Raw genomic sequence first — 10,925 nt, 5'->3', positions numbered from 1 at the left:
TTTAAAAAAAAAGGTGAGGGGACCCATTTATTTTAAAAAAAAAAAAAAAAAAAAAGGCCCACCAAAATGGGCAGAAAAAGAAAGCAGTGGAGTTCTGCCTACAATATTAGAGTTGCTGGTTGCTTCGGTGTAGGCAGTGAGGGGCAATGCAATGTTGGGGTGCTTGGAGGACCAACCAGACCTGTGTCCCAGGTCACAGTGTCCACCAGTTCACAGTGAAATGATTCAACATATTGTATTTTCTCACGTATAGTGGACACCTAGCCTACCAGAATTGGGGTGCATGTAGGGAATCTGTTTTGCCAGAAAAGAGGTATGCCTGAAGAGCCTGTACATGCTATCCAGCTACCAAGATGGCTATCAAAATGACAGAGTCCTGTGTTAATCCTCTCACAGCGAGGTATTGGCTTGGTATTGTAGCTTGTGCTTGAAGCCAGGAAGTTCCTGCTACCTGTCGTCTCACCCAGACTGTCATTTAGGTTGCCACACTCCCTAGTCACTCTGGACATTTATACATATAAATTTGTCTGCTCCAATGTGCCAAAAATCCAGCATGTCAGAGCAGACTCTATTAATCAAGTTTGTGGAGCACACAAACTGATCCACCCAGTGCTGTCACATACATTTGTATAAATGGTGAAATTTGTGGCAGTGCTAAGAAAATGGCGGCAGTGTGTTTTGAAACAAATAAACTTTCAATATATTTTAGTTCAAAAGCATACCACTGCCATTTTCTCAGTGTTGATGCGCATTTCACTGTTCAGCCATCTAGGGAATACATGGTTGCCGATAGACAGCAACAAAAAAAAAAAATGGAAACAGCATAATATGCAAGGACCAAGAGCTGGTAAAAGTAGACATCTGGTGGTTTGCCAAAGGCATAGTATTCACCGTGACTATACAGTATTGAACTGCCTTCTTCAGCTTTACTTACTTCAGCATCAAAATAACAGTATTTGTCAGCTCTTTATGTGGAAAACTTGATAATGACTTTGACAGGTGTGGTATAAACAGAATTGGCAAGATGCTGAGAAGGTATCTGGTAGGGGAATGCAAAACAGTCCGTATTCAATTCGGATTCAGATTCGGCCGGAATCAGGGGACAGTGATTCGATTAGTTGATTCAGATCACTGTCCTGATTTTGGTTTGGCCTAATCCAAATCTGAAGATTTAATGCTGATTTGGAGAATCAGCGATTTGGCCATAGACACAGCTTTAAATGCTTTTTTCTACATACCTTGAGGTACCAGGCGTGGCTTGTGAATGCTGAGATGATGGGGCACACGGAGCATCCAACAGGAGGGTGGGGTGCCCCCTGTGTACTCGGTGGCGGACCCCTCCATGCCCTTCCAACTCAGCAATTGGCCGTGGGGGGACCCTGGGTGCCCCCCTCAGACCTAGGAGGCACCAGTCACTGAGCCAGGGGGCAGGGTCCCCTGCGCCCGCCGTGCCAAACCCGGAAGTGGACCAGAAGTGCTTCTGGTCCACTTCTGGGTCCATTGCCGAGCACGCTAGGGACCCCCCCCATGCTCCCATGGGATGCTTCATCTGCCCCACCATGTCAGGGTTCATGAGCCACATCTGGTACCTTGAGGTATATAGAAAAAAACATTTAAAGCTGTGTCTATGTCTGAATCATTGAATTTCTCCTAATCAATTCAGAGGGTTCTGATTTGATTTGGAGAGATTAAAGGCTCTCCTGTTTTGATTCCATTTTGGAGATTCGGCTGCCGAATTGGGCCAAATTTCCACCAAATTGAATCAGCAACTAAAGCTTTGCACAGCCCTAGTGTCTGGTAACGAAAGTTGCACCAAAACAGAGGCCATGTCTTCTGTGATGTGCAGCCTTTAACTGACAGTACCTATAAAATAATGGTCTTGAGTATGTCCGTAAACTTGATCCAACTGGAGGTCCTGGTGACAATGTAGTGGGGCTACTCTTGGTGAGCCTCCTATAAAATACCACAATGTTGCAATCTCCAGAGTGAGATGAGTATAGGGTGCCTCAAAACTCTAGCCCCCTCTGTCTTACTCTTTGGTTAGAGACAGACTAAGAGATGTCATTCTGACAGAAGTGCACCCTTGCTGAGGCATTAGGCAGTCAGCAGTAGTTCTTATCTGTTGCTGTCTGGCAGAAGCTCCAGTGATCAAGGCACTGAACATCTGGATTTGGCCTGGCCTTTGGATTCTGTCTCAGTGATGTAAAAGGGGAGTGGTAGGTTTTGGGCAGTCTCCACTCCTCCATACTCTTGCCTTCGATTACACATCGAAGGTCTTGGTGTGATGGTTGCAGGACTCTACACAAGTGGATTCGTCAGGCACTTAACTAAACTTCTTACATGTACACTATGTTCCAGGGGAGTATTTTCTTTAATGTTGAGTAGAGCTGTCATTACAAGTGTATTGTTTTTATGTCCTTTTTAGTGTTAACATGGCAATTAAAAAAAAATTAAAAAACATGCATTTTTCTTTTCAGATTTTGAATCCTCCACCTTCACCAGCAACAGAACGTTCACATTACACCATGGAGTTTGGTTATTCTTCAAACAGTCCTTCTACTCACAGATCCTACAGGTAATTATTGGTATGTTAGTTTTCACCAGGATCAGTTTTGCGTTCTCAACAATAAAAGAAAGTCCGTGCCCCAGTTAATTTACAGTCAAAGGGCCTGGTGTAGCAAATACTGTTATACAAGTGTTTAACTTTAATCTCTGTAATGACTGTACAAATATGTTGTATGGGTTGTTTTTTTTTACAGGTATTACTCATTTTATCCCAAAGTTATCAATATTGAGTGGTGGATCCAGGCAAGGTTCAGTGGTGCAGCTGCACCTCACTTTGTTTCCTCCTCCACCCAAACTTTAGAACCTGTGCAGTTGCCTGGGAGGGGCAGCAGCAGTTCTGTTTGGGCAGCAGTGAGGGAGTCAGCTGACTTCATGGCTCATTATCATGTCCCTGATTCCTGCTATTCTCTCTCCACTCCATAGTGTTAACAGTTTTTTAATGGTCTTGAAGTTCCACTATGCAAACTATCCTTTTTTCTGCAATGTTGCTGTCTGGTAGCCATTCCTGGTAATGCCTTTCTTCTGTTTTACAGCCTTGCAGACTGTTTTTAACTGTAGCTAAAAACCTTAACCTGTGTGGTAATATTACGTCAGATGTAGAAATGACTGACAGTATTGGAGGCACTGTCAAGATTCTCGAGAAGGCTAAATTTTATTTTATGAATCTGTATAAGAGATGTACTTTTAACTATAATGACTATAATGACTATAAATTTAACTATAATGACTATACATTTAACTATAATGGAACTAATGACAGCATATCTTTTGACTGTTTTTGCCTAGTTAGTTGTATTTTTTTAAACTTTATATATAATCTAACACATTCATGCAAATTCAAATAGTTATATTTGTTTTGATTTTAGCACCAGCTCCCTAACATATTAGTAAAGCTTCTAGTTTCTCTTTAACTGTAGAAAAATGTGTTGTTACATGTGGTAATGTGCCACACGTTCTGCACCTCCCTTTTCAAAGTTCTTGATTTACCCATGCCTATACCACACATACCAGTGGTCCTGCTACTTTTATTATTGAAAACTATTTATGCTAGAAACAGTGTTTTGAATACACTGTGCACTATTTTAAGTCTTCTGCCCAAATAATCATTTGTATCGCACACTGTCATTTGGGTCTTGGCAGGTTGAAAGAGAGGGAATACACATATGCCAGGAAAGGAGGAGAAGAAAGAATGCTTTAGAGATAATATGTGGATATGTAGACCATCTTACACTCAGCATGGTATAGATTTCACAGCAGGTTTTTATTCATCATAGTTACTCTTAATTTTTAGAATCCTTTGAAACCTTTGACAGGTTCTTTTACTTTGTTAGGTTTTTTAAATTGTTATGCTCTTACCAGTTTTGTGTTTCCTTTTAGTATTGTAAACTGTGGCCTATTTTCTCTGCCATTATAGATCTGTATACTTAAATGAAATTTAAAAAAATTAATAAATACTAATGTGCTGTCTTTGCTAACTCCATAAGATGAGGTTTAGTTTCTCTGCCATACTTTTATGTATTTAATTTCTTTGACATTCTGCTAGAACTAAAGAGAGAGAGGGGAAAAGGAGTCTAATCCAGTGCTATAGGCCACATGATCGCAGGATGGGCTCCCATGCTGTATGGTGGCACTTGAAATCCCAGAGCCCCAAGACTCCCTGGGACTTGCTGTCCTGCCCCAGGGGCAGGGACAGGAAGCACAAGCCAGAGGTGGGGAGTAGGGGGTAGCAGCAACAGTAGGGGGGTCTAGCACCCAGCTGGGAGCCCAACTGGACAGCTCTTGCCTAGAGGAATTGGAGCCTTTCTCTAGGGTATCTGACTTTGGGGCAGAAGTGCTGGCAGTTGTACCTGCTTCGAGTATTATTGCACTGAGCAGTAGACACAAGTCACCCACATCTGTATATATAAGCTTCCCCCCCACCTTGCACCCATTTGAAAAATCCTTATCTACAGCACCTGTTGAGCACTTCAGCTCACTTCAGGTATATGTCTTCTGGCTGCTGTGACATAGACATGTTTCTAGCAAAAAAAACAAAAAGAGGGAGGAGTGGGGGGATTCTAACTTCTTTCTGTCTGGACTGAAACCAGTGCCTTAAATTTGAGATTTGAAATAGAACATCTCTGCACATACTCAGCACACCCCTTCCTCTTCAGTCCCTAACACCAAAAATCTCCATTCTGTTATGTACATCCTCCACGTACCAGGTTGTGAGGCAGTACAGCTTGCCTGGGTGCTGTTTGAGATTTTGTCTCAGTCTGTTTCTCTCTCCGCTAATTCTTTTCTGTGGCCTTCTCAGCTACAGGCCGTACAGCTACCGGCATTTTGCACCTCCTACTACACCCTGCAGCACAGATGTTTGTGACAGTGACTATGCCCCCAGCCGAAGGATCACAACAGCAGTGGCAAAGGGCTACACCAGTGACTTGAACTATGATTCAGAGCCTGTGCCACCTCCACCCACGCCACGCAGCCAGTACCTGTCAGCAGAGGAGAACTATGAGAGCTGCCCACCCTCCCCCTACACAGAACGGAGTTACTCTCATCACCTCTACCCACCACCCCCATCTCCCTGCACAGACTCCTCATGAGCGGGCTCTCCCCTCCTTTGACTGCCTCCATTACAACTGTGTAAATACAAAATGTTCATATCGGGAAGAGGGGAGGGAGCCATTGCAGAGGGGGTGAGGCAGGACCAGTGTACAGTTAAGAGTTATTAAATGGGGTTTGGAATATTTGGAGATATTTGTACAGAAGAAAAAAGAGGATATTTATATATTTTCTTAAACAGCATCTGCTGCTTGTGCCATGAGAAGAAGATTTTGTATAAAAAAGAGAAAAAAGACAGAAATTTGTACAAAAAGTTTTTATTTTTGCAAATGGAACACAAAAACATGCCTTAATCCAGTGAAGTGACTGAGCATATCAGAAAATGGAAGGACCAGGACGCATCATTGTCCGGTGAGGTGAGATGCGGGGTTCGTCAATACCAAAAAATGTTAAAAATAATAATAAAGAAGTCCGTCTCAGAGCAGCATACCATAGACACTTGGAAGTAGCCAAATAACCTCTTCATTAATTATGGAGGGCCAGCAACTAAAGTTAAACTTGAAGAAAACACAGTCAGGACAGATACTAACCTTACATACAAAGGGCTTTACGTTTTCTATTGGAATATCACAGATCATAGAAGTGGATACATGATAATTATACACCCATTCTTTTTTCATTCAAATGCATTTATATTATTTTTTGGGCCTACACTTGCAGTGTTATACCACTTTACAGCACTCTCCATTGCTAGAAGACAAATAATTGTGTGCATTAAAAAAAAAATCCTTCCTTTTTTTCCTCTTTCCCCTGTGTTCCTTACCCTCTAACCCTGATGTCATGTTGTTTCACTGTAATATGCTTATTCAAATACCCCTGTAATTGGGTTAATGAAAAGGTATCCTCTGCCTTTTTGATGCAATGTCATACATACTCTATTTTTGCCTTCTTCATTTTGCCAAACCTGAAGGATTCCACTTTTGTACCAGGTCAGTGCAATTCTGACATAATTGACAAGGGTAATATACATGTACCTGAATGATTTTTGTCCCTTTTTAAAAGCAAGTAAGCAAACACACACACTTGTTTTGATCCACTGCCCACAAAATGTCAAATATTTTTATACCACATATAATATAGGCAACATATTTATAAACTATAAATTTAACCATGAATTGTTAGTTTTATTGTAAATGAATCCTATATCCTTGCAGTACTTTCAGTGTATAGTTAATATCATGGTATGCAAATCATATATAAAATATATATATTTTCCTAGTAAGGAAGCATTTAAACTTTGTCAGTGGGGGACAAACTATAAGAAATAGACATTTGGACCATTAGAAATGTTTCTCCTACTGAATTAACTCTTCATGATATGTTCATCTTAGGTAAGCCATTCTTCTCAGTATGATTTCTACATTACCATCTCTTTGGCGTGGTTTGAGTTTAATACTTCAGTATTAACCACTGTGAATGTCAAATTTAAAGATATTCTTAACCAAATCGTTTTATATTAACAACCTGCATTTTTGTATATCTCCTTTGTGTAGCCCTCCTACTTCCCCCCAGCAATTTGAAAGGGATAGTGTGTGTTCATTTTTAAAAAATACTTGCATGAGCTGAAGGGCAAAATGTGATCTTACAAACTCCTCCTGACCCCAGTGCAGCATTCGAGTTTGACTACCTAGCCTAATGGAGCTCACATTGGATCTTATCCTGGGTGACATTAAGCATTTGCCATGCTACACATCGGACTAAATCTGACCTCTTGCTACAGAGGGTTCTGAGGGACTTCTGCCTTGTAGTCAAGGGACCCAGTACCAAGGTAATCACTCTGCATAGGTACCTGAATGGGTTTACTGCTCTGTTATGCATTTCCCAATCAATTTTTACTATGAGCTGCAGGCTGGAAATATGGTCTGATTTTCAACCTGTATTTTTCAGGAAATTTTGAATGACTCTTGCCACTGGTACAACTCTGTATGACTGTTGGAGCCTCTCTCAGTTTCAGCTTCAAGGGAAATGATGAAGTTTAGAATTCTAGTGGTAGTAAAGGACCTTTCTAATAATTGATCATACTCCAGGAAGATTTAAAACAAAGTACCCTCAGACTATTGGAATTTTCCTCACACTGTTGGAAATTATCTTAAAGTCAGGTACACTAACTGCACTAATGTCAGCCCAGGTAATGCTTCATTCTAGGTACCTAAGAGTTTTGGTACTTGTTCCTTTGGCTCTTCCTTTTGGTGAAGAAACTTACTTATGATCTCCAGTAGGATGGACATTGAAGTTATTGTGAACTCTAAGGGGGATGCCAGTCTATTTATATGAAGAGCGAGGGAGGGCGAGGAGAGGCCAGGTGCCGATCAGAATTGAGACCTCTACGTTGTTTACATTTTTTAAAATGTGCAGCATTTTGTGTGGGGTTCACATGTGGAAACTTGCACTAATGAACTCAGAAAAATATTGCATTGTTGTATCTCATTCCATTTCCTTTGTACTGCAATGGCAGTGGTCTCTTCTTGCAACATACTTCTTAAGTGTGCCAATTTCTGTTTGAAAAATTCTTGAGGTGGTTAAGCTTAAGATGTGGTACCCTCTTCCAGAAGGTTCAAAACTATTACCAATTTTCTTCATTTAAGGTATCATTGTTGAACTTGATTACAGTGAGGCCTTATTGTAGTAGAATTAGCTCTTCTCCTTTGGACAATAATGCCTGACTTCTGTACGGATTTAAAACCAAATAGAACCCCATTGAAGTCAATGGGATGGAAGTACAAGTCAATGTAGAATTGGCAGTGATGTATTTTGATCTAAACATTTAACTTTGTGCATAATGTACTTAATTTGCATCTTCTATTATTTTGATGAGTGAAACATTCATATAAGGAGGGGGAAAATGGACAGATGATTTACTGCACTACAAAAAGCTAATGCAGAGAGCAGGTTGTTTCTCTGTTCTGATTTACCAAAGAATTTGTGTAATGGGAAACTTGAAACCAATTTTCAAGGACAAATATTTTACCCTAAATTTTAGAGGAAAATCTTAATGAGCTGATGATCTGTGAAGTTCCTAGTAAGCAGATGCCCAAGGTACAGAAGCATCACTACAGCTCTTGCCCCTGTTGACACATTCCTAGGGAGTTAGCCAAAAGCTGATTTGACATGGAGCGTGAACAGCTTCTGTTTTTCCTCCTCTCAGCAAATCAGCTCCTGCCTTCTGCCTCTCAGTGAGGAGCATGTGCTTTGCTATTTCTTAAATGGACTGAAATGAAGGCCTGCAAACAGTCCTTTGCATGCTAGCAAGCAATTCAGCAAGGTTTGCAAGTGGACCACCTCACTTTATGCATGAAAGTTGTCCCATTGTGATTACTGGCATTGCTTCTGTGCTTAAAGTTAAGCATGTCCTTAAATACCTTTATGAATCAGACACCCAGAGACCAGGACATTTTATTTGTATGCATAATATATAGTTATTCCAGAGATCTTCCCACTTGAATGTCTGTAGCAGAAAATCAGTACATGGAAATAAACCAAGGGGACATTTCAGTAAACACAAGTGTGGGATTGGAGTCTTCACACTTATAACTGCAGATCTGCATGCTGAATCACAAAAGAAATCAAACAAAATGTGGCTTTCCATGTATATTTCTTCTGTATGATATTGCATTTTGCAGGGAGCATTATAATTTAAAGAAACAAGAATATCTACATAGATACAAAGAACTGCACAAATGGAATACTTAAATTCTGTCTCCCAGTTTTAGTATTTTAAATTTTAAAGGTCTCATTTCCATGAGTCCAGAATTCATCCAAGCCACCCACATATCCAAAGAGGCTAAATGGATTGTTGTTTACAAAGTATGCAAATAATCCAGTTTACACAAAAGGGGCAGGTTTGCTGAGGGAGCTGTAACTTCCTATTTCCTGTTCTAAAACTCTGTAGTAATAGGTGAGGTACACAGAATGCAAAGCCAATCAAATTATCTTGTACAAAACCTCCAATCTGGAAGGCTCATCTCACTTTTCCACCAAGAGGTAATGAATGGCAGGTAGCATAAAGCTGTCTCATCAACAAGGATCCAGGTTTTCCGTTTCCAATGGAAAAATGGAGAAAACCACTGGTTCCCTGTTTTTATCGGAGAAAATGCGGATTTCACTTTTGAGCAGAGAAATCTGAGGATTCTCTGCTTTGCAAAGAGCTCTTGCAGGCTGGCACAGCTCCGGCTTGCAAGAGCCGATTGCAGAAAGGGCAGGAAGCCCCCAGTCCTGCCCAGAGGGAGAGGAGGGAGGGTGGGGCCTGAGCCTCTGAGGCAGCCAAGGCTGGGCTCAGGCGGCTCAGACTTGCCCTTCACCCCTGGAGCGTAGAGGTACATGGGGCTATTGGGCAGGGCTGGGGAAGATGGTGGGGGCTGAGGGAGTGGGGGTGCTGCCGGTCCCAGGTGGCACATCGCAGCTGGGAGCAGGGCCAGGGGGTGAGGGCAGGGGTGCCCCTCTGCGGGGAGGTTTTGCGGGCAAGCAATGCAGGGCTGCACACATGCTGCCTGTGCAGGGGAGAGGGAGGCTGGCATGCAGCCAGAGTAGAGCTCCATGGCTGGCTTTGCCGCCAGGGCAAAGGAAGGGGGGAGGCGGGGCTCACATTCAGCGGCCGCTGCCGCTTACCTGGAGGCCTGTGATGGTGGTAACAGCCACAGCCTACAAAACCTTCCGCTGCTGCTGCAGAGCTGTGCCCGGAGCTGTGTAGCCAGCTGCTGGGCGGCAGTGGCAGCATGGTGGTGGCTGGACAGCATGCAGCCAGCCCCACCACCACCCCACGATGTGCTGCTTCCGCCGGCCACGCAGCTCCAAGCGCAGCTCCACAGCAGCAGTGGGAGGTTTTGTAGACAGTGGCCATCACTGATGGCACAGGCGGCCACTGCTGCTTACCTGGAGCAAAAAACAGTAATTGTACAGTAATTGTCTATAATTGTACAGTAAAAGTACAGTAATTGTCTATATTACTAGAAATTTAAAATATTGGACAATTTTCCAGAGCTTTATGGGATACTAAGGCAAACGTTTTTGGAGCTAAGAGATCAGTCTCTAAAGTTTTTCAGAATCATCAAAACTGTCCATTCTGAATTCAGTCCAGAGGTGGTCTCAGTAAAACATGATTGTCATGGGCAGGGATTTGTGGGAAGTTTTCTGCACGCCCTTCTTTTAAGTGAACACAAAAAGGCTGAGGCGGCCTGGCTTATATTGGCTGTAGCCTCAAGCCAAACAGTTGAGTCAGTAAGGGAAATCGAATATATCTTTTGTAAAGAGGATACCACCAGTCTTAAGCTAAACTATCCTTGTTTGCAAGTGAAGGATCTGGTGCTGCTTTCAGATTTTTAATCTCTTTTGTTTCTATATATTTTTAATTAATCCTTTTTTGTAAGCTTTAATTGCTGCTTGTCATTGTCTTAAAGCCAGCTGGTGTCTCTCGTTCAGCAACTTTGGTACGATGGTGCTTTGCAAGGATGTATTTATATTATAGTGACCAACATTTGGTCATCCCTATCCACCCCTTTGCTAACCTTTATTTTGTAAAATAAAGTGCTTTACTTATAAGCTGTATATAAACCTTGTACAAAACTCCTTTTCAATTATTACTATAAACGGAATTGTAACAAATAAAATGTTGATTTTTATAATAAAACAGAGTGGAAAATATAAAAGAGGTCATTTTAATTATGTTCCCAAGTCTGGGAAAAGGGAACAAATGTATAAACTGGGTTTGCTTTCAGTTCATCACGGTGTGGTTATTGCTGTAATTATATGGGCCCCTA

The 10,925-nt window shown here is 41.8% G+C and overlaps 1 protein-coding gene across 1 annotated transcript in view; it reads left to right on the top strand.

Annotated features, from left to right (window-relative positions):
• The window catches only part of LRP6 (LDL receptor related protein 6), a 260,426-nt gene extending 251,620 nt beyond the window's left edge, over nucleotides 1-8,806 (top strand). Inside the window, exons 22-23 of the mRNA XM_019515963.1 lie at nucleotides 2,478-2,575; nucleotides 4,862-8,806. Coding sequence (XP_019371508.1) covers nucleotides 2,478-2,575; nucleotides 4,862-5,153 — 390 coding nt within the window. The 3' untranslated portion in view covers nucleotides 5,154-8,806. The remainder of the gene's footprint in view (nucleotides 1-2,477; nucleotides 2,576-4,861) is intronic.
• The last annotated feature ends 2,119 nt before the right edge of the window (nucleotides 8,807-10,925 follow it).

Source organism: Gavialis gangeticus, unplaced genomic scaffold (genome assembly GCF_001723915.1).
Source record: "Gavialis gangeticus isolate Ggan-Ray unplaced genomic scaffold, GavGan_comp1, whole genome shotgun sequence".
NCBI lineage: Eukaryota > Metazoa > Chordata > Crocodylia > Gavialidae > Gavialis > Gavialis gangeticus.
This window is presented reverse-complemented; position numbering and strand designations above follow the sequence as displayed.